This window comes from Notamacropus eugenii, chromosome 6 (assembly GCF_028372415.1).
Source record: "Notamacropus eugenii isolate mMacEug1 chromosome 6, mMacEug1.pri_v2, whole genome shotgun sequence".
NCBI lineage: Eukaryota > Metazoa > Chordata > Mammalia > Diprotodontia > Macropodidae > Notamacropus > Notamacropus eugenii.
In genome coordinates, this window is record NC_092877.1 from 309,454,905 (window position 1) to 309,480,062 (window position 25,158).

The window sequence follows — 25,158 nt, forward strand, 5'->3', positions numbered from 1 at the left end:
GGTGAATACCAATATACATTGGTGAAAGGATTCCCTACACTGGGGAAGTCACAGGTTATTTACAGACTGGAGCGTTTGCTCTGATATAATTATTGTTATCATTGACCCTGTATTCAAATTATATATTGGTTTTATTCACTATAAATCCTTAGGAATGTCAGACACTATGCTGTGACCTCTGAGATATTTATCTTCCAAATAGGACAACTGATTTTTTTTCAAAACAGCATTTAAGCCAAGAAAAGATTCTCAATGCACCCTTCCTTCCCTTAGCACCAAAGGGCTATGTTTGAAATATGATAGAGTTTTAATTGCAAAGATTTATCATTATGACATGTAATTTCTAAGTACAAGAAATGACAAAGCAAGGCATGGGTGTGAAAATCAGTGACATATTCACTGTGTGAATGATGATATCAATGACAGCTGTTTGCTTCCCTATCTCAACTTCTTTGTTCACCTGTCCTACTTACAAGAGATTTCTGCAGTTCTATCAAGTAGTGTCTTATTATCTTTTTTTCACATTTTCTCTAGAAAGCTAAATTAGATTGTGCTTCAATATTTGAGTTAAATATTAATTTATTTGTAGGTATGTCAAGAATTCCATTTGAGCTGGACATGTCTCCAAGAATTCCCTTTTCATGTCCCAATGTCTAGATAGCAGAAGTGATTTAGAAGAGTAATTATGGTTGCATGGTAAGAAAGAAAAGTTGAATTATACATATATGTGAGAATTTAGAAATGCTTCTCTTAGAGACATTTTAAAAATATTAGTTCACTGCCTCATGTTCTGCTTTTAGTTTCTGTAGATGATTGTGAAGATCTATTCTAGCTATAGGATTCTGAATTGCTTAGTGACTTTGCAGCTCTTCTTGTCCTACATTTCTAGAATTCTCTATGAAAAGGTGACTTTTTTCCCTCATTTTCTGATCCTAAAATACTAAACTTAAAAAAGTATTCTGTTTACCAATTAAACTATCAGATAAGTATTTTCTAGAGCTGGATAAAATAATATCAAAATTCATCTGGAAGAACAAAAGGTCCAGAATATTAAAGGGACTAATGAAAAGAAATGCTTGGGAAGGTGGCCTAGTGCTATCAGATTTCAAATTGTACTATAAAGCAGCAATTATCAAAACCACTTGGTGCAGGCTAAGAAAAAGAAGGGTAGACAAGTGGAATAGACTTGGTATGCAAGACACAGTAGGCAAGGAAACCTCTTGTTTGATAAACCCAAGGACCCCAGTTTCTGGGATAAGAACACACCTTTCGACAAAAATTGCTGAGAAAACTGGATAACAGTGTGGCGGAAACTAGGCATAGACCCATGCCTGACACCATACACAAGAATAAAGTCCAAATGGGTACACAATCTAGGTATAAAGACTGATACCATGGACAAACTGGAGGAGCAAGGAATAGTGTATTTATCAGATTTATGGAGAAGGGAAGAATTTTTTAGTAAAGAAGAGATAGAATGCACTATGAAATGCAAGATGGATAACTTTGATTACATTAAACTGAAAAGTTTTTGCACAACCAAACCCAATGCAACCAAAATTTGGAGGGATGTAGTAAATTGGGAAAGAATTTTTACAGCTAATCTTGGGGATAAAGGCCTCATTTTCTGGAATATATAGGGAACTCAGTCAAATGTATAACAATATAAGTCATTCTCCAATTGATAAATGGTCAAAAGATATGAATAGGCAATTTTCAGAGGAAGAAATTAAAGATATCTATAATCGTATGAAAAAATGCTCCAAATCACTTTTGATTAGAGAGATGGAAACCAAAACAAATCTGAGGTACCACATCACACCTATAAGACTGGCAAACATGACAAAACAGAAAAATGATAAATGTTGGAGAGGATGTGGGAGAGCTGGAACACTAATTCATTGTTGGTGGAGCTGTGAGCTCATCTAACCATTCTGGAGAGCAATTTGGAACTATGCCCAAAGGGCTACAAAAATGCACATACCCTTTGACCCAGCAATATCGCTACTAGGACTGTATCCCCAAGAGATCATAAAAATGGGAAAAGATCCCACATGTACAAAAATATTTATAGCAGCACTCTTTGTAGTTGCCAAAAACTGGAAATCAGTTGGGGAATGGCTGAATAAGTTGTGGTATATGAATGTAATGGAGTACTATTTCACCATAAGAATGATGAACAAGAAGACTTCAGAGAGGCCTGGAAGGATTTATATGATCTGATGCTGAGCAAAAGGAGCAGAATCAGGAGAAATTTTTGCACAGCAACAGCCACAGTGTGTGAGAGTTTTTTCTGGTAGAGTTGGAACTTTGCAATAATGCAAGAACTTAAAAAAATAATAATAATAATAATTCCCAAGGCAAAATGCCTTCCACACTCAGACAAAGAACTATGGAATTCATTTGCAGAATGTAGCAGATCATGTTTGTGTGTGTGTGTGTATGTGTGTGTGTGTGTGCATTATATTTTGATTTGTTATATGATTTCTTCCATGTATTTTAGTTCGTCTATACAGCATTACTACAGTGAAAGCATATTCAATAGGAAAGTATATGTAGATCACATATAGAATTGTATGGCATCTTGGGGAGGGAGTGGGATGGTGAGGGGTAGGTGCGGGGGTAAAAATATAAACTTTGTGGTAGTGATTGCAGAACATTAAAAAAAATAAACAAATAAATAAAAAACTTCAAAAAAAAAGAAAGAACTATGGAATTAAAAAAAAGTATTATGTTCTCTGATTTAGGTTTCAGATCTCAGTGGAACGTAAGAATTAATAAAGAACCCTGGACAAAAATTATATTCAAATGTTTAATCATTTCTAAGTGTCTTTGCTTTTTCTAATACTCATTTAAAAGTGCTAGGTTCAATGTCCTTTATCAACCAAAGTTTCTACACAAAAAAATTGATATGAATACTTTTCAAAGTATAATTTGTATTTCCCAAGAAAACCTTAAAAATGATATCTATTTTTCCAAATAGAATGAATATTTTAAACATAATTTTTAAATCTGTAACCTCATTTTCCCTCATATTTTTAAGTACTTGAGTGCAGGGACTGCACTTTTACTAATCTAGGGAGCTGCTGGATGAATAATTCCTCTCAATGAAGATCAGTATCTTTTCTACAACTTATAGTCTAGAGCACTTATAGAGAGAGGCAAAGATACGACAGCTGACAGAGAAAACACTCCCAACATTCTCCTCCAAATAACTTTAAATGATGGCTCAAAAGAAAATTTTGAAGAGACAGAGCCATCAAAATTCAGAGTGAGACATTGTTCTAGCCAGAGTTAGAAAGAGAAATTACATGTAAAATAACTGCAGAAAATATAAAATACTTGGGTGTCTACCTGCCAAGACAAATCTAGGGATTATATGAACAAAATTACAAAACATTTTTCACACAAATACAGACAGACCTAAGTAATTTGAAAAATATTAATTTATCATGCATAGACTGAGGCAGTATAATAACAATAGCCATGCAACCTTAGTTAATTTATTCACCTCCATGCCAATTTACCAAAGAATTATTTTACAGAGCTAGAAAAATAATAACAAAATTCATCTGGAGGAAGAAAAGTTCAATAATATCAAGAGGATCAAAGAAAAAAAGTGTGAAGCCAATTTAGCAGTACCAGAATTCAAACCATGTTACCAAGCAGCGATCATCAAAACAATCTTGTAATAGCTAAAAAATAGAATGGTGGCTCAGTGGAATAGATTACTCTAAGGTCAAAAAAGTAAGATCCTTTGCTGTTTTTGTTTTAGTATAATCAAGTGCCTCAGATTGAATCTTGTCTTTATCAACCCAGAGTCTTCTTTAACTACAAACAAATTGTATTGTTAATGAGATTAAAGATCTTCCCCACCCATTAATGGATCTGCCCATTAAAGGGAATTTGATTAGGGAAGATTTATAGGATTACAGGAAGGGTCACACCTTTTGTTAAAGAGGCACTGATTCTCAAGGGTTGGGATGCCCTCTGGCTCTAAAAAAGGTATAAATACTCTGAGGGTGAGGTTTCACTTTGGGGCTTAATTTTGGAACAAGTTTTATGTGCCAGATGAGACTCTGGAAAGCTGCTAAGGAGCCCTCCCCCACCTTTGAAAACCTTTTGCTGGTGCTTCCCTCTCTGGTAAAGATGTATGTATGTTAATGGTCAGGAGGTTTGGAAGCACTGTCTGTTGATTTTTGATTTCTCTGAAATTTTGATTTTGATTTTCTCTGATACCTGTGCTTGATTAAAGTGGTTGTTAACCCCTCAACAGTTGCCTTTCCTTTTAGAGAAGCAGATCAAAAAACCTGTGGAAGCAGGCCTCCCCATGTATGATGGGATGCTTACTGATACAGTGGTAGAAGGTTCCCCCCCCACTCCACCCCCTGCGCCATGTATGTTGGAGTGATTACTGATACAATTATGTACACAATACACAGTAATAAATGACCATAGTGATCTACTGTTTAATAAACCCAAATAGCCAGGCTTTAGGAGTAATAACTCACCATTTGAGAAAAAAATTGCTAGGAAAATTGCAAAGCAGTTTGACAGAAAGTAGGTATAGACCATTGTCTCACACCATATATAAAGATAAGTTAAAAATGGCTAAATGATTTAGACATATAGTATGATATAAGAAAATGAAAAAAAAAATATGTACCTCATGTCTATGAATAAAGAAAGAGTTTATAACCATACAAGAGATACATGGATTATGGCAAATACAATGGATAATTTCTATTCCATAAAATTAAAGAGCTTTTGTAGAAACAAAACTAATTCTGCAAAAGATGGAAGGAATAAAGGAAACTAGCTAAAAAATGTGTACAGCACATTTCTCTGATAAAGGCCTCATTTCTCATATATAGGGAAGTTAGTCAAATTTATTTAAAAAAAATAATAGACCATCTCAAGTTCATAAATGGTGAAAGGATATAAACAGTTTTCAGAAGAAGAAATTAAAGCTATCAATAATTATATGAAAATGAGCTAAATCAGTAAGGTTCAGACACGTGTCGATTAGAACAGCTCTGATATTACCTCACGTCAACCAGATTAGCTGACAACACAGAAAAGGAAAATGACAAATCCTAGAGTGGATGTGGAAAATTTGGACACATCATTATTGCTGGAGTTATAAACTAGTTCAACTATTCTGGAGAACAATTGGGAGCTATGCCCAAAGGGCTATAAAATTTGGTATACCTTTTAAGCCATCATTCTCCCTACTAAGACTGTATTCCAGAGAGATCACAGAAAAGGGAATGGTACCTATTTGTATCTAAATATTTACAGCAGCCCTTCTTGTGATAGCAAAGAATTAGAAATTGAAGGAATCCCTATCACTGGGGGAATGGCTGAACAAGTTGTGGTATATCATTGTGATGCAATACTATTGTGCTATAAGAAATGACAAATCAGTGGAGCCAAGATGGCAGAGTAGAAAGACACACATATGCGGGCTCTCCCCACACAGCCCATAAAATACCTGTAGAGAGGGACTCTCAACAGAGAACAACAGAATAGAGGAGATTTCCAGCCCAGGGTGACCTGAAAGCCCACAGGAAACATCTGTTGCACCAGACGTGGAGTGGAGCCCAGCCCAGCCTTGGCCAGGCAGTGCAGCTCTGGGATGAGGACAACTTGGAAGCAGAATCTCCAGTCGCAGTACCAGCAGTTTGCAGATCCCTCAACCTACAGGTGCCAAAGGTGAGTGACAGGGTTTTTTCAGGTGACCGTTAAGGGAGAAGGGCCTTTCCATAGCTCCAGCCTCAGGCAGAAGAGACACAGACCACATCAGGCAGGCAGCAGCAGTTCCCACAACAGCCCCTAAAGCAGCCCACATCCATTGTTGGATCGTAAAACCCCTGGGGGCACTGAGCAGCCAATTCTAACCTCAGCCCTGTGTAGAGGCCCTGAGGCAGCTGATCTTTATCTCACACTGAATGGTGGCCCTGCCCATGCAGCTTATCTGAATCTCAGTCCCCAGGACTGGCTTGGTGGGACTGGAGGCCAGGAGGCTGTGGAGAGGAAACTGCTAAGATTCTGGGCACAAAAATCTCTATCTCCTCCCAGACCAGTGTACATGCTTGATTGTGCCACCATGGAGGAACTGAGATCTTACAGATTCCCACAGTTTACCCTACTCTTGACAAAGGACCCAAAACTCAAGCAACTGGATTGGAAGGCTACTTTCTTGGTGAACAGATATCTTCTCCCATCCTTTCAGATGAGAAAGAACAATGCTTACCATCAGGGAAAGACATAAAAGTCAAGGCTTCTATATCCCAAACATCCAAAATAAATATTCAATAGTCTCAGGCCATGGAAGAGCCCAAAAAAGATTCTGAAAATCAAGTAAGAGAAGTGGAGGAAAAATTGGGAAGAGAAATGAGAGAGATGCAAGAAAATCATGAAAAGTAGGTCAACACCTTGCTAAAGGAGACCCAAAAAAATGCTGAAGAAAATAACACCTTGAAAAATAGGCGGACTCAATTGGCAAAACTGGTTCAAAAAGCCAATGAGGAGAAGAATGCTTTAAAAAGCAGAATTAGCCAAATGGAAAAGGAGGTTCAAAAGCTCACTGAAGAAAATAGTTCTTTCAAAATTAGAATGGAACAGATGGAGGCTAATGACTTTATGAGAAAGCAAGAAATCACAAAACAAAACCAAAAGAATGAAAAAATGGAAGAGAATGTGAAATATCTCATTGGAAAAAACAACTGACCTGCAAAATAGATCCAGGAGAGACAATTTAAAAATTATGGGGCTACCTGAAAGCCACGATCAAAAAAAGAGCCTAGACATCATCTTTCATGAAATTATCAAGGAAAACTGCCCTGAGATTCTAGAACCAGAGGGCAAAATAAATATTGAAAGAATCCACCGATCACCCCCTGAAAGAGATCCCAAAAGAGAAACTCTTAGGAACATTGTGGCCAAATTTCAGAGTTCCCTAGTCAAGGAGAAAATATTGCAAGCAGCTAGAAAGAAACAATTCAAGTACTGTGGAAATACAGTCAGGATAACACAAGATCTAGCAGCTTCTACATTAAGGGATCGAAGGGCGTGGAACAGGATATTCCAGAAATCAAAGGAACTAGGACTAAAATCAAAGAATCACCTACCCAGCAAAACTGAATATAATACTTCAGGGGAAAAAAATGGTCTTTCAATGAAATAGAGGACTTTCAAGAATTCTTGATGAAAAGACCAGAGCTGAAAAGAAAATTTGACTTTCAAACACAAGAATCAAGAGAAGCATGAAAAGGTAAACATCAAAGACAAATCATAAGGGACTTACTGAAGTTGAACTGTTTACATTCCTACATGGAAAGACAATATTTGTAACTCTTGAAAACTTTTTCAGTATCTAGGTAGTTGGTGGAATTACACACACACACACACACACACACACACACACACACACACACTCATACACACGCACACACACAGACAGAGAGAGAGAGAGAGAGAGACCACAGGATGAGTTGAATAGGATGGGATCATATCTTTAAAAAACTGAAATTAAGGGGTGAGAGAGAAATATATTGGGAGGAGAAAGGGAGAAATGGAATGGGGCAAATTATCTCTCAGAAAAGAGGCAAGTAAAAGACTTTTCAGTGGAGGGAAAAAGCGGGGAGGTGAGAGAAAACACATGAAGCTTACTCTCATCACATTCGACTGAAAGAAGGAATAAAATTCACACTCATATTGGTATGAACACCTACCTTACAATACAGGAAAGTGGAGGAGAAGGGGATAAGCAAGGTGGGGGGATGATGGAAGGGAGGGCAATGGGAGGAGGGAGCAATTAGAAGTCAACACTCTGGGGGAAGGACAGGGTCAAAAGAGAGAATAGAAGCAATGGGGGGCAGGATAGGATGGAGGGAAATATAGTAGTCTTACACAACACGTCTATTATGGAAGTCATTTGCAAAACTACATAGATATGGCCTATATTGAATTGCTTGCCTTCCCATTGGGGATGAATGGGGAGGGAGGGAGGAAGAAAAGTTGGAAATCAAAGTTTTAGGAACAAGTGTTGAGTATTGTTCTTGCATACAAATAGGAAATAAGAAATACAGGTAATGGAGTATAGAAATTTATCTTGCCCTACAGGACAAAAGAGAAGATGGGGATAAGGAAAGGGAGTGATGTTAGAAAGGAGGACAGATTGGTGATAGGGGTAGTTAGAATGCTCGGCGTTTTGGGGTGGGGGGAGGGGAGAAATGGGGAAAAAAATAGAACTCAAAATTTTGTGGAAATGAATGTTGAAAACTTAAATAAATAAAAAAAAAGAAAAAAGAAATGACAAGCCAAATGCTTTCAGAAAAACCTGGGAAGACATATATGAACTAATGAAAAGTGAAGTTAACAGAACCAGGAGAACATTGTATATAGTTACAGCATTATTGTAAGGAATATCATCTGTAAAAAACTTAACTATGCTGATCAAGGAAATGATCCAAGATAATTCCAAAGGACTCATGAGGAAAAATGCTATCCACTTCCAGAGAGAAACTGATGAATTCTGTATACAGAATGAAGCATAATTTTTTTATTTTTTCTTCTTTTTGCCTGTGTTTTGCAATGAAACTAATAAGGAAATATATTTTGTATGACTTCACATATACAATTAATATCAAATTTCTTGCCTTTTCAAGAACGGGGAGAGGCAAGAGGAAGGTAGCTAATTTGTATTTCAGATTTTTAAAAGTGAATGTTAAAAATTTTACATGTAATTGGTAAATACATAATGAAATAAAAATATATTTTAAAAACTTACAGTTTAAATAGTTGCCCAGGGTCACTCACCAAGGATATGACAAAGATGGGACTTTAACCCATGTCTTTCTAATGCCAAGTTCAATCCTTTATCTATTATGCCTTATTGCCTCTGTCTACAACATTAATGCTACATAATGAATTTCTACCTCTTATAGCATAAGGAATGAGTCCTATATTTTCACTCAAAATATAGAGCAGATCAACTTAGTCTCTCATGTTTTAGCTGGACATTTCAAAACAATATCCATTTTTGACCTGTTATCAAGCTACCAGAATGCTTCTAACTAGCAATTTACCTCTAAACAAAAACAAGAGGTGAAAGAGGGCTCTATTGTTGAAAAATGTGTTAACCTACAATTAACTTTGAGGGTCTAGACCTGTAGAATTACATTTTTGTGTTTTTATATCAAGTTAGCTAAAGGAGATTTCCCCAAAAACTCAATAACAGGGATCCTCTAGCATAAATAACAGAGCATGATACCCAAACTTGTCCCCTCTCCATAATTTCCCACCCACCCAATGACCAAAATAGTCATGAAGCCTCCAATTGTAAAAAAATAATGCCAAGGCTTTAAAAAGTAAGTAAAGTGCTTTTGGAATAAAAAGAAAGCAAATGTCTCATCAAAATGAGAAAGTAATTCATTATGTTGGAGATAAGTTCACTAAGCACGGTTTTGGCAACAGAATTAACAAGGTCATGAAGAGAACGTCTATCAGAGTCATTTAATTTCACTCTGTCCTCCTGATATAAATTGCACCCACAAAGAGAAATAGGGTGAGTGAGTGTGAATGACCATGAATAAATTTTGAGCATTAGAAGAAATCATGAAAGAATCACAAAAGTGATTCAGGAACGTTATGCCAATATTTAAAAGACAATATATGATAATCATCATTATTTCCAGTCAATGGTCCAAATATTGTCCCTGAAAATATGTCTAAAATGGAGCTTTATGAAAGCAACAACAAATCCAAATCTATAAGGTTGATAAGGTAAATTTACTCTTTCCATTTTACAAAGGATAAAACTTTGACTCAGAGGTTAAATAAGTTGACTAGTTTGGGTATCATGTTTTCTAAATGCCAAGCAAACAATGTCATGAACACTGAGATATCCATTCTATTAGAATGCTATGTTCAGTACCAAATGTTCAATACATTACATGAGTTTCAATTTAGAATTTTAAAGAATCTTAAATGTCACTTATGAGGGATTCAATCTCTATATTTTACAGAAAAGAAACTAATAGACAGTAGGAAAGTCCTGCTCATGAAAATGATATATAGTAATGAGCTATTTCATGACAGAACTCTATAAAAGGTAACTACTGAGAACACTGGCAAGGGTTTCCAGGTGGCCACTGTTCTTATTTAATATGGGATATATTTGAGACTTCTAAATGTTTTATTACAAATAAAATGGTATATAGCTTGAGCTTTGTAAGCTTGGAGGCTTACAAGGGGAAATTGGTGACCACAACCCGAAGTTTGTCATATAGTGAAATTTCCAGATCCTTCAGGCACCGGGCCAAAGAAAATATGATATTCCTCCAAAGAATACCTGGACCATTTATTAAAAGGTGGTAGCTCTGACTGCACTTCCCTATATAGTATTTCACATTTTACATGAATAGGGATATCTTTCCAATACTAACATGCTACTTACTTCTAGTGTCATTATATAAAATATGTGGCAGAAAGCGAGAGACGAGGAGGCTGATCCAAAAGAACAGGTAAAATACTAATGTAAAACCAATGAACAAGCACTTGTTAAACATTTACTACATTCTAATCATTGTGTTACCCATGCTTGTGATATGAAAAAACAAGAGAGTCACTAATGCGATTTGCTGCCTTTTTGCCCAGGTCTTGTTGTATCCATGTTTAATTGTGACAAAAGGTGGTACTCAAGACTGATGTCATCAGGTTCAAACTGGAAATGATAAGAAGGCTAGGTGACTTCTTCCTGATTCCACTCTTCAGCTGTATCTAAACTGCTCTTGGGGGAATGTACAATGTCCAAGACAGGATTGAACACAGGAGCTATCTTTGGGCTCCCAAAGCTGCCACTCATTTCAGAATGTATTGAATAAAATAAGAAAGAAAGAGAGAAAGAGAGAAAGAAAGAAAGAAAGAAAGAAAGAGAGAAAGAGAGAAAGAAAGAAAGAAAGAAAGAAAGAAAGAAAGAAAGAAAGAAAGAAAGAAGGAAAGAAAGAGAGAGAAAAAAGAAAGAAAGAAAGGAAGGAAGGAAGAAGGGAGGGAGAGAGAAAGGAAGGAAGGAAAAGAAAGAAAGAAATAAAGAAAAAGAAAAGGAAAGAAACTGCCCAGGTAATATGGAAAAGTTAAAACTGCCTTCATCTCTATGCCATTGTTGTTTCTTAGTAGATTAGTCAAAGAAGTTACTTTGTAGAGCAATACTGCAAAATATTAATTTATAATTGAGTCAGATTTTCAAAGATAGAATAAATAAAAGCAGTTCCTAAACAAGTATTCACAATGCGTATTTTGAAGTAGAAAACATCCATGTCCAATTCCTAGCTACTAAATTCCAAACTGAAATTATGAACTTCTGAACCTTGGATGAGGACCACCTATGCCTAGAATAAATAGAATACAACATAGTCTTAGCTGTGTGTGTGTGTTTCTGTGTCTGTGTCTGTTTTGGGGGACATCCCTGGCATAAGTCTGCTGCTAGGGAGACCATCAAGTATGAGATGAGAAGGTAAAGTGGAAGCATGCTATTGTAACTCTCTATTTTTCTACATAGGTACTAAACCTATGGATTCCACATTTCTGTATCACTGAAAGACCAGTCAGCATCCCTTCAATTTAGTGCCTGCTTTCACATACACTGTTACCACAATGTAGTTACATCTCTAACTAGACCAACTAAACTAGAAAACAAGCCCTACACTTGATGAGTAAAGTGAACTAAAGTAGGAGTTCCAAACCTATAACTGCTGATACCCATAACGTGGCAACTATTGAGTTCAAATCTTTAAAAAAAAAAAATGAAATATTATTTTCAAAGTCTCCATGAAAGCCATTCATCACATTATCTTCAAGCAGACTGAACAGTTATAGTATAAGCCTAAAATCTTAATATATTTTTTCAAAATAAGACTATGCAACTTTTAGCATTTTTCCTGAAATATTCTGTAATTTCTTTTTCCCCACTGCATATTCTTTTAATATAGTATCCTTTCAGAGGTGAGCAGAGCCTCATATTAAAATATGTCCCTGATTTCATAGATATTCCTGAATATGATAATAGCAATAATAATAATGTCAATACTCCCATGATTTCTTATCTTTGCATTGCTTTTGGTGTGCAAATATTTGCTAGAAACCTAATATTTACTTAATGATTACAGTTATATGACCATAGTTTGGAATTATTCAAATCTTAGAGGAATAGCTAATTGGAAAACAATGGACAACAAATATTTGCATCACCATAATATTTCCAAAAGATCACAGACCTTTACCAATAAAACTGAGCTATGAGAGATTTGTTAAACCATTGCTTTTTTTGTATGGTCAACAGTATACAAAGGTTAAGAACTTAGCAACCTTACTATTTTTTTAAAAAATCATATTCTATTAACACTGGAGTTAAAATGAGCTAATATATCTTATCCAACTAACAAAAATGGAATGACCTATTATCGACTTACTGCAAACACCCTACCTCTTTCCAGTTGCTATGGGTTATTCAGCATTATTGTCATGCCTCCTTGGTTTATACTGTACAGTGAAGAAAGGAAAATAAGCATTTCTATAACACCTACTATGTACCAGACATGGGGGAATCAAATGTGTGTGTGTGTTTGTCCTTCATTGTCGAAGAAGACCATGCCATCAGAGAAATAATGACATGACTTGACTTGACTTTGTTTTGAGTGAGGAGGCTGTGCAGGTCACCAGCCTCACTTCTCCTCCAGAGCCATGTGAATCCAGTGACCAGATATTCATCAGGATGACTGGAGATGACCCAGGATGAGGCAACTGGGGTTAAATGACTTATCCAAGGTCACACAGCTAGTTAGTGTCAAACGTCTGAGGTAAGATTTGAACTCAGGTCCACCTGACTCCTGCACTGGTGCTCTATCCACTGCACCACCTAACTGCCCCTGGGAGAGAATCAAATAATCTTAGACAAAGAGACCTCAGAGGTTAGGTAGACTAATTTGTACATGGATCATGAATCTCTCCTCAAATATCCCTGGAGGAAAAAGATTATCTAAAAATTAATCAGAGAATGATACAAATCATTGATGCCTATCCTTCGGGTTATAGACTAGACATTTTACCCTCCATGATTCCTATCCTGCATCTCTAAAAGGGACTGAATAGATGGCCAGGTCTTTCATTTGTAGCTAGGTTTCTTATACACTTTCTATAGTTCTTAAAGAAATTTGATAGAATTTGAGAAAGAGCAAGGGTTCTCCAGGAACCACATAACAAAGAGCAGAAGTACTGACTTTATTGTTTATACCCCCAATTAACCCCCAAGAGGCAATAAGGTGGCACAGTGGATAGAGTGCTGGACCTGTAGCCAGGAAGCTCTGAATTCAAATTCAACCTCAGACACTAGTTATATGATTCTGGAAAAATCAAATGACCCCTGTCTTCTTCAATTTTCTCAACTGTAAAATGGAGCTCAAAATAGTACCTACCTCCTAAGATTGTGTGAGTCTCAAAAGCTATAATATCTATAAATGGTATAGCATGGTACCGGGCACAAAGGAGATTTATACATGTGTACATACATGTATGTGTATATATGCACATATATGTATACACACACATATATTAATGCTTCTTTCCTTCATTTCTCCCTCCCTTCCTTCCTTCTTTCCTCATTCTCCTCCCTCCCTCCTTCCTTCCTTTTCCTCTCTTATTTTCCTTTTACTCTTCTTCTTTACCCTCCCCTCTCATCCTATATTGAACAGTCATAGGTTTAGAGTCAAGAGGATTTGGGCTAAAACCTTATCTTTGACACTTATTAGCTACATGTTCCTTAGTAAGTCACTTAGGCTTTTACAGAGGGGTTGCTATTTGAGTTAACAAAGGAAATTCCCACATTGGTGAAAGGAAACAATACATATAAAACTATTCGCAAATTTTTAAGTGTTAAATAATAACAATTATTATCCTTATTATACCTCCCTTTAGTATTCCTCTAAGGGATAACTGGAGGTTCACCTTCCTCATGATCTGATTTCTTAAACCTGTTCACCAAAAGACCTACTATTTAGTGGCCAAAATAATCATCTTATGTTAGTCATTATAACATCCTCCCTGTTTCTCTTAAAATGTACACATGAATGTACCTTCATAGGAAAACACAAATATCAGCATAGTCTCTTTCCTGTAAGTGAACAGATGCTCCTTGCCCCAATGGTAGCAGTCTTATTAAAAAACAGAATCAAACATCAGTCCTATAATTTATTCTATCCATATAAAAACCAATGCTTTCATGTTAAAAACAAAAGCTAATATTTCTTTGATTCCATCTACAGCCTGCTATTTATATTGTCTGATATTTTTAGCACAGACGTTTCTCAAATAACTTCTCTTTAACATGTGTATATTGCTGGAATTATTGCTAGCATGAACAATAGATGATGTTGTGTTTCATTTCCAGTATAAACAAGAGGCTTTTTAGTCCTTTTGTCAAACAGATTTTGTTCCACAGCAATCCCTGAACCAGTCTATTTAAACCCACTTGTGGGTTACTAAGCCCCTAGAGTAGTTGAAGAATGTCTTCTCCAGTGTCAGAAAAGGAATTCCAAGAATGAGCACATGTCTGTCGTCTAGGTCAAGATGAATGTCAAGGTCAATGAAGGGTGAAACATGATGGTGGGGTTCTAAATGGAGCACTTGGGACAACAGGTGTTTGGTGTGCTGTACTGAAGTAAAGGAGGGAAGATAAGCCATGAAAGAGGAAAGATGGCAAAAGAGAAATGGGAGAAAAGAAAAGCCCCAGGCACCTCCCTGTCAAGGAAACAGAACTCATATATAAAGCTATATCAGAAGTAGCACTGGAAGGAGAAACATCTGTCTGACTAAACGAGTTGCTTTTCAAAATCTCAGTGAAAGTAACAGACTATTTGAATATTCATTTAAGAAAAGGGGAAATCTCTGTTCACACATACATATGTCCCCAAGGGGAGAATCAAAAGAGGTAGGTGGATGACAATAGCATATCACTGATAAGCCTGCCATGTGCAATAAATGAAGACTGTTCCACAACAGTGTCAATGGGGTTCAGCAGAGGAGGAGGAGGAATTAAACAAAATTTTGTGAATTTCTTTGAGATCTTGATTAGCTCTTCTAATTTAATGTACAACCTGGAGCCCCACCCCACAGTTTATCTACAGCCTCTCACACAATATAGAGAACTGAACACTACGAAGACTGTGATGTGGGTTTTGGCATTGGCTTTTCCAATGACTTTACGACCTTAGACATGTAGTCATTTAATGGCTCTGGGCCTCCACTGTCTCATGTAAAATTAGAGGGTTGTGCTATATTGTCTCTGAGGAAACTTCCTCTAACTGTCTGTCATTATACACTTCATTTAAAACAATAAATTGTGATCTTGAAGTTTACTTACTCTGTCAATACCTCCTTCTAATTTTTCTCTCCCTGATAATCTATTATCTATGAAATTTAGCGAGGTAGTGGGCATTAATATAGCACACACTATTTGTAGCTATGGAAGCTCCAGAACCTATTAAAATCTTAAATTGAAATCTAATCCCCACAACCTTTTAGAACTACATAAAATGGCAGGCTAAATAAATGATGTGGCAATCTTGGCACCAGAAGATATGGCATTTTTGTTTGTTTGTTTTGCTTTTCCATGAAGAAATGAAATAAAAATTTAAAAAAAACGAGAAGATTCTTCACAAATTACTATGTGTCACCTGTTCACTCAGAGAAGTAGAGAAAATTGATTTAAAAGCCCTGTCCCCACAATTAAATGAATGTTCCTTTATCACCAGGCTAAAGAAATTTTACAGAGAAGTCTTTATGCAACACTATACCACATTAGAAAAGACTTGTTCTTAAAAAAAAGAATTTCTTCCCAAAATCAATAACAAAAAAATGGAAACTTTTATCCTTTTAAGGTCTCCTTTAGCTATTGCTTATTTTCCTTTGGCATACCTTCCCTTTCCACAACAACTTGGGCTACTTAGTCCCTCGTCAAATTGCTTTCTGCTTCAAAAGTACCACACTTGGGTTATTGTTGTTCTTACAATAGTCTGTATTGTACAAGGTAAGCCTTATGCACACCTATGAAGGAAAGTAATTTGCTCACTCTCCTTTCCAAATTTCACATATATATTTCTAAAAACCATACCTTCTCAACATCCATTCCTTACCTCTCACTTTCCCATATAAAATTTATTTTTTTCTACATCCAAGTCTCCTGAGGACTCTGATTTAAACCAGATGATAAGTTAATTTGATTAAACAATCCATCCTACTGTATTTGCCAGGTAATTATAGGAACATTAAAGCTACAGAAAACTTAAGTGTCATCTAACTCAGAACCTTAATTTTCTAGACCAACACATTGATAGTAAGGTTGGCATACAGCCAGGAAGAGAATTCAGCTTTTCAGGACTCCCTGGGGAGTGGACTCTCTGCTACACTTTTTTTTCATATTGTCATATTGTGAAAGAAGAAACAGAACAAAATGGAGAAAAAAACTATGAAAAAATAAAGTGAACATAGTATGTTGCAATCTGCATTCAGATTCCATCAGTTCTTTCTCTGGATATGGATATCATCTTCCATCATAAGTCCTTTAGAATTGTATTGGATCACTGCATTGCTATCTAAGTCTATCAGAGCTGATCATCAGAAAATACTGTTGTCACTGTGTAAAATCCTCCCCTGGCTCTGCTATACTTCTTAGATAACACAGTTCTTTAAATTACAGATCAAATGAGTTAACAAATGTAAAGTACTCGCAAACTTTAAAGTGCTATATAGATTCCAGCTATAGTTATTATTATTATCAATAATAGGCTATTTTGCTTCAAACAATTCACTGAGTTCATAAAACATACAATTGAAACAATGTCAATAGGGCACAGTTCCTTTATTTATAATGAATTCACAATATGATTACAAAATGACATCTGCAAATAAATCTTATGCAAGGATTACTTATACTTTAAAATTTGAGGTGACTTTTAGTACCTCAACTATTTTGGGGACATGAAAATTTTGTGGGCTGCTCGCATCACATTATATGCACCTCGGTTTAGGAACAGATCCACGCTTAAATCCAACAGAAATATTTTAAAGTATTTAACAAAAAGTTTTTTTCACACTAAGAAAAACATATATAGAGAACAAACCACACAATGAAATGTAGACTTAGATACAAGGAAATGCTATCTTCTTATCATGTTGTTCCAAATCACCACATAGAGCCCTTTCAAATAGTTTTTTTAAAAGATACCTTCTACCACAAATTCCTCCTTAAATATTTATTTCCTCTTCATAAACACTGAAGATACTTTCTATTCTCTTCATCTCTCTCTCTCTTTCTCTCTCTCATGTACACACACACACACACACACTCCTTGAAATATACTTCCTCTTCATCTATGGCTAACTGAATTCTTACCTGCTTGAGTATTACCTCCTCTGTGAGATGTTTATTGAATTTTCCCTCCTCCCCTTACTGTTGGTCTGTTTCCCTCTTCTAATTACCTTGTATTTAACTCTGGTGATTTTTATTTCTGTGACTCTTCTGTTTGGCATTTATAACCTTTTACAATCAGGCCCAAATCTACATCATGATTTCTATCTACACCCAGGGCTGTGCTGCCACACTTGTCCTTCCTCATATGCACTGTCTTAACTCCCTAGGTATAGGTGCCTTCCTTGCTTACCTATATCCCAGATTCCCTAATTTCCCTCAAATCTCAGTTCAGAGGCCACTTTCTCAATGAAACTTTCTTGATCCCCACACTCTCCAGCTGCTAGTGCCCACTGAAATCTCCTTGCACACATATGGGGCAGTTAAACGGTGCAGTAGATAGTGCGCTGGGCCTGAAGTGAGCGAGACTCATCCTCCTGAGTTCAAATCTGGCCTCAGATGCTTGCTAGCTAACAAGTCACTTAAGCAAATTTGTCTCAGTTTCCTCATCTGGAACTAGAAAAGGAAATGGCAAACACTCCACTATCTTTACCAAGAAAAACCCAAGTCCAATCATGAAGTTAGATACCACTGAACAACAGATTTTTACATACAAATGTCAGGAAGAATTTAAGAAAAGATACTATTTTTGGTTTTTGTTTTGATATTTCTAGTGCCTAGTACAGTATATGATACACAGAAGGCAGCTTAGATATTTGTCAAATTGTTAAACCAAATTTCATACACCCAATGAATGATGCTCTTGAGATTCACATTCTGAGTTTTTCTCTTGTTTCAGATATGTCTCAATCATTGTCTCTAGTCTGGCTAAGTCCCTAGTCTGCTTTATTCTTGTCAAAACCAACCAGTATACAATTTATTGTTCTTGTTATTATTTAATTGGTTAGTCATTTACAGTTCTTCATGAACCTGTTTGGAGTTTGCCCAACAGGGACACTGGAATGTTTGCCATTTCCTTCTCCATCTCATTTTACAGATTAGAAAACTGAGGCAAATGTGGTTAAGTGATTTGCCCAGGGTTACATAGACAGTAAGTGTCTGAGGCCATATTGAACTCACAAGATGAGTTTTTCTGACTCCAGGCCCAGCATTATACCCACTGAACTACTTGGCACTAACCAACTGCACAATTCAACAGAATGTTGATTTCCAGATTGCTTATGATTTCACATAACTATTCAATTTTATTTCACTTTTTTAATATTCAAAGTGGGGTAGTAAATAATAAAAATTAAGAAGTGATAATAATGATGAGTAAAATAAAATAATGTAATATAAAATAATTAAAGATGCCTGCTTTCTCTGAACATCCATCTCATTTACTCAGGTATTATTTCTATGCTATGTTTACTCTGAGAAAAAGACTAGGTTCCCTGAGCTTCAATAGAACACTGGAAATATGATTTTTAAAATAATAGTCTTTCTTTCAACTGCAACATTACGGCAACGTTGTCAACTCCTAGCCCCAGTAATCTACAACTTATGCAGATATATTTATTATGAATATTATATATGTGAAATTCAATATATATTTAAGTCTGATCCAGTTTGGGCCCTTTTCTAAAGAAATTACTTCCATTTTGATAGCTTAGCAATATTGCTATTCAATGTGGAAATTAACAAATAAGAGAAAACTTTAGAGCCAGCTTTGCTACGAGGGAAGATTCTTCAATTAGCACATATTAAAACAGTGAATAATAACTTGATTCAAGTGTTACAAAAGTGGGAACCTAACTCCATTCATTCCTACTCTAATATAATCAGAGAAGAATAATACAGAAAACAGATTGTTCTCCATTCCTGTTTTAACTAGACCACATTATTTTTAGATTCCTGATTTTAATCCTTCAATTTTCTCCTCTTCATCCCATTTACAGACTGTTCTCACCCACTCACCCCAACCTACCCCCAGGCCTCTTTTCCCCTTAAATAGGAGTATTATCACAACATAAGCAATATTCAAAAAAAAAAAGTCCTTGAAAGAAATATAAAGTGAAAGTGCTGAAGGTAAAACTTAGAATTTGGAAAAGATCTGAGGTCACCTCTACCCTCATCAACTCTGAGACTTCTATTCTCATAGAAATCTATGTCATCATTATGCTCAAATCCTTTTTGAAATGTAACCTCTCATCCTCCTCTAACTCACATGTGGTTGACTGAATTGTGGTCTAGCTCTGGATTAAAAAATAAAGTAACAAAAATTACAATAAGAAATTGCTGCAGGGTTATATGCCAATAATAGAATGGAATGTCACTGAATTTCATTTTTAATACTAAGACAACACTACTGTGAGAACATATTTTTTTAACTCTATAGTGAAATAATGCTCATCCCACTAAATACATATTTCTTTAAAAAATGGAGACCTAGGAGAAATAGATAAACATAATAGCATAGGTACACAGGCTAACAGATTAAGAACTCTAGATGCCAAGTACTTTAACATCCTCATTTTATAGACAGGAAAACAGAGTTGTGACACAGTTTTCCAAAGGTCAAATGGGAATATTTTCATAAATTATTAGAAATTGTCTAATTATTCATATAGGAAAAAATCTATATCCCCCCTTCCCCCCTGAACGACCAGCAATTCATTAAGGATTTTGTCTACATCTCATAAGAGTACAGATTCTGAGCTGGAATAAATCTTAAAGAAATCTTCTAATCCAACCTTACCATTTTTGCTGATGAGGAAACTGAGATCTAAAGACGTTGTGACTAGTCTAAATGGATAAAGGTAATAAGTGACAAGCTGAGATTTGAACTCGGGTCATCTGACTCTAGAGGCAGTAACATGCTATGCAACAATAACTTCAAACTCTATCTTTGGAACGTTTAGTATTCCAGGTCATTGTGCCCATTCTTTTAGTTGAAAATGTTAGATGCATAACTGATAATGAATACTATATGGATGCTAGACATGGCATATAAAATATACATAAAACTATAATTGGAAATCTATTTTATGTACAAGTGATAAACTCCATAAGCAATTTATCTTCACTATAGCCTAATCTCATCCTCCCCTCTCCTGCCTCTGTGCATTTGCAAAGACTATCCTCCCTTGGCTGGAATAGACTCTCTCCAACTCCTAAAATTCATTCCCTTCAAATCCAGATCATGTGATGCCTCTCCCTGATCTGTCTGTCTAGAAATGATTCTTCCCCTCCTACTTTTTAAAAAAATATGTAAAGACTTTATTGCATCATGCCTGTGAATTTCAATATCATTTGAGCTGAATTTTGGCCATTTGTTTGTGGTTATTTGTCTTTTCTTCATGAGATTTCAAACACTGTGTGATCTGGAACTATTATTTTCACTGGTATACTGTTAGTACCTGTCACATGGTAAAAATTTAATAAATGCTTGATGAATCCAATGTTCAAAAACACTGCGAAATTTACTCTAACAATTCCTGAGCTTCTTAGGTCAGTTTTGAAAGAAAAATATATTCCCATGTTAAAAAATAATTTTAATATCAGGAATAATTGATAAATAACATAAGATGGTTTTTTAAATGGCAATATCTAATTTGTTAAATTGTATATAAGCAAGAAATTTGAAATGAAAATCAGCAATATGAAGTTAATACATACATTTTAAGAGAAAATACAGTTCAATGAAAAGTGCATTGGATTTCAAGTCAAGGACACAGGTTCAAATCTAGACTCTGCCACTTATTACCTATGTTCATTTGAGCAAAGTCATTTAATCTTCTTTAAATCTAATTTTGCTTAACTATATAATGAGGGGGTGGGATTAATGTTATTTCATGTTCTAAATTTAGGCAGCCAGTGGAGAGACTGCTGAATCTGGAGTCAAGAAGACCTATTTCAAACCTGATCTGAGACATTTACTAGCTAGCTGTCTGACCCTCAGCAAGATTCAACCTCTGTTTGCCTCAGTTTCCACATATGTAAAATGCTGATGACAGCAGCACCTACTTCCCAGAGTTGTTACAAGGATAAAATGAGATATTTTTAAAAGACTTTGAAAACCCAAAAGGCCTATGTAAATGCTAGCCATTAAGTATAATTTGGAGATTAAATCATTCTATAACATTTGAAAAATTGAACAGGATTCATAAGTGATGAAAATATATTTTCTAAACTATGGTAATTGAAACAAAATTACAAAACAAGCAAATAGTCCAAGGAAACACAAGGGCTTTAAGTATAGCTTTAACACAAAGTGAGCTGCCCCAAGGACAGTAAGAGTTAGGCATTTATTGGTGTGATTTGATGATATGCTCTACTGTCCAATGGGGACCACCTAACATCGCTTTCCTAAGCCTGTTTCATATCTTGTTTTTCATGGTCACTGAACATTTCCTTTGAATGTACTGCTGTTTGCCTGAGATACGGCATTATGCTATTTCTTAAAGCTTACAATGTTTGGGAATAGGCAGAAGGGAATCATATTTTCTAAAATAAAAATAAATGCTGGGAATCTCTATTCTGCTAAGTCTAAGACATGTAATAATCTGTCTTATATCTATAATATAAATATTTGCATATTATACAAGGTGACCTTGAATATAACCTTCTATACGTATGTTTATATAGATCCTCACAACAACATATCATATTAACAAAGGAAGACACAAGAAGCATGGAAGTACCCTGGCCATTAATGAATATTTCCTTACCAGTTAAGTTCTTCAGACCAAGTTCCTGGAGTCCAAAATTCCCATCTTTCCTGTAGTTTAGAAAGATGGCCAGTGCATAACGATCCTCATAAAGTTTTGTTCCACGTATGATACGCAAATTCTCCAGAGGCAGGTAACGAAACTGATTAAGAGCCACCAACACATACCCAGTGACTTCTCGAATGGACTGAAAAAAAAAAAAGAGTTGTCCATGTTAAGAAATAAAATATTCTAAGCGTCAGCCTTTCTGCAATCTTCAAATCAATCTTCTCAACAGTCATTTTATTTTATTTGTTCATTGTCCATCTTTCAGCTTAACGTGCGTACATTTAAAAGTGGTCTGCTACTGACTTGATAAGCAATAAAATTTTAAAAAGTTAAAATTTCATCTGTCATAGTGATTGTATTCTGAAAAAAAAGGCACAAAAATGACTGGCTATGAACAATCTCAAAGCTTCCTTTCATCTCTAAAAATCTATAATCCTTTGTGTGTGGATTGGGACAGGGGTGGTAAAATACTCACATTTCAATGTAGATTCTAATTAAAGGAATCAAGACCATGTTCACTGACAGACTGCACCAAGGTAAACACATATGGGCATAGTGTAATAATTAGAAAGTGCATATAGAAATCAAACTATTGTATGTATCACAAATGAAAATACTATTCTATTTGTAGAATTTAGGGCAGACTGAAAAGTGTCATTTCTATTTAATATATCATTTATCAAGCAACATTTACCTCATTTTTACATCCATCACTTTTCTAGGGAAGACATGTATTAACAAAATGTAAAAAGATTGCCATGACTGCTACTGAAAAAAGTCTGGTTAAAAACACTTTTTGTATAGATTAAGTGTTCTTAAAAACACGTGTCCTGAAATGTGTGGAAATTGTTAACAAATGAATTCTAGCAGTCATTTCAAATGGGGCATCTGAAATGAACATAATATAACATAACATAAGAACATATATATATATGTATATATATATACACACATATATAGATAGATATAAAACATAATATAAGAAAAAAATTAAGGTTCCTGTACTTTATTTTTCCTCAAGTAATTTATAATGTCTATCACACATGTTATGCTGAAGAGTACACTGAATTTTAAAAAGTGAACCATGTAAACCTTACATAAACATTGAAATAATTCAGTTTTCTATTTACACAATATTTTTAGAGAGCATAGTTAGGGTACTATGGGAGTTGCCTAGCTAAATTAGTAGGCTTGCCAGAAGGTGAGTTTCTGTGCCTTTCATTATCTATAATTCCCTTTCTATAAAACATGGGCATGCCCACTGTCATCTTCTTAAAAGAACAAAGACAACTTAGGGTTTCTAGAAACTAAGGTTACCCCCAAATGAAATGGCTGATTTGGAACTACCGCTTTGCCTTTCTTATACTGGGGCTGCCACTGAGATTTTAGGACTCTGAATGCTGAACTGTTGTTAGAAGGCCCATTTCTCTGTGCTGGCCTTGAAAGGGAAGGCAGCAGACCACTTCCCCTCCCCCTTTTATGTATCTGTACTTTGAACCTTTCTCACAGAATGTAGCAGTGAGGTGAGGGATTTCATCCTCTGCATCCCATATCAACCTTGTCCCCTGCTCATTGACTTTCATCAAAACACTTAGTGAGCTGCAATTGGGCAGGTTGATAAAGGGGTTCCCACACTTCTGGCTCCTCTCTTCCTTCTTCACTCGCCTTTCTCTTTCTGGGCAAGTCAGAGACTGCAGAATTCTATGTAAGGTCCCCTATCCCAAGGCATATCTGTAGAATATGGATCACTTATTTAGATAGTTTAGATACATTGGGAAAAGGGTCACTTCTTCATTTGTGCCAAAGTATGCTTGTCTTCTGAGGGGAGCCCCAGTAACAGGGTAGCAGTTACAACTCTGAGAGGGAAAGTGTAGGATTCTATGGTAAGGAGACATTTTCCTTGAATGTCACAATGGCTTCCCATTTGTAACCCAAAGTGTGTTTCCCTTTCAATGGATTATGACTTACTGAGTGATTTATTTTTTCTTCTGCATCATGGGCTCATAGGTCTACGTGATTCCTTTAAATTTCTGGATTTTCAATATAATAAAACCAATGCTGTCCTTTCCCTGATATGTATTTATTACCTTACATGCTTAGACAAGACCTGTAGACACCCTTACTTATATATATGAAATCCTAGAGTGTAACATTTTAGGAGGTATCAAAGCAGGTGACATATGTAAAATATTAGGGTAGGGAAGGGTTTGGGGCCACACCTCAAAAAAAGCATATAAATGCTAGAGGTTATTTTATAGAGTAAACTTTAAATGAACACATAATAAATCAGAAGGAAAATAACCGTTTGGGAATAACTCTTGAAATCAATCCCAGTCCTTATGAGCTAAAAACTGAGGATGAGGAGGTGATAGCTGGATAAGAGGTTATGCTTATCTTTGAATATAAAAAAAATTTCCACATGTTAAACAGTGCTTTAAGGTTTATAAAGCACTTTCCTCACAGCTGGGCAAGTATTATTGCTCCCATTTTGTAGCTGAGAAAACTAAGACCCAGAGAAGGCTAGAACTTCGATTTATTCTATACAATGTGAACTATGCTAGGTGCCAAGAATACAAAGATAAAAAGGAAATAATTCCTACCTACAAGAACTCATATTCCTGACTCAAAGAGCACATTCTTTTCACAGCATTATCCTATCAACAATCATATAAGAAATAACTAAGTGCTTAGTTTGCTCATTAACTCCTCTATGTATTTAGTGAAAATATATTTTACCCCTGTAGATGAATGAAACCATGGAAAAAAGCTTAATGTTTAATAGGATAGTGAAGATATCACAAATTCAGATATCACAAAGAAGATTTTTTTTTAACATAATGGGGGAAGTTTTGGACCTGTGATTTCATCAATGGAGAGAATGCCCAGTGTAGAAACACCCTCCATTAATGAAGTTTGCTAACTTGCCAGTACCTATCAGTATTAGAAAGTTGTCTGGAGCAAAGAAATCAAGATACT

At 35.6% G+C, this 25,158-nt stretch overlaps 1 protein-coding gene across 1 annotated transcript in view; it reads right to left on the reverse strand.

The window, feature by feature from the left end:
• The window catches only part of ERBB4 (erb-b2 receptor tyrosine kinase 4), a 1,360,303-nt gene that overhangs the window by 633,997 nt on the left and 701,148 nt on the right, over nt 1–25,158 (reverse strand). Inside the window, exon 3 of the mRNA XM_072617476.1 lies at nt 22,135–22,321. Coding sequence (XP_072473577.1) covers nt 22,135–22,321 — 187 coding nt within the window. The remainder of the gene's footprint in view (nt 1–22,134; nt 22,322–25,158) is intronic.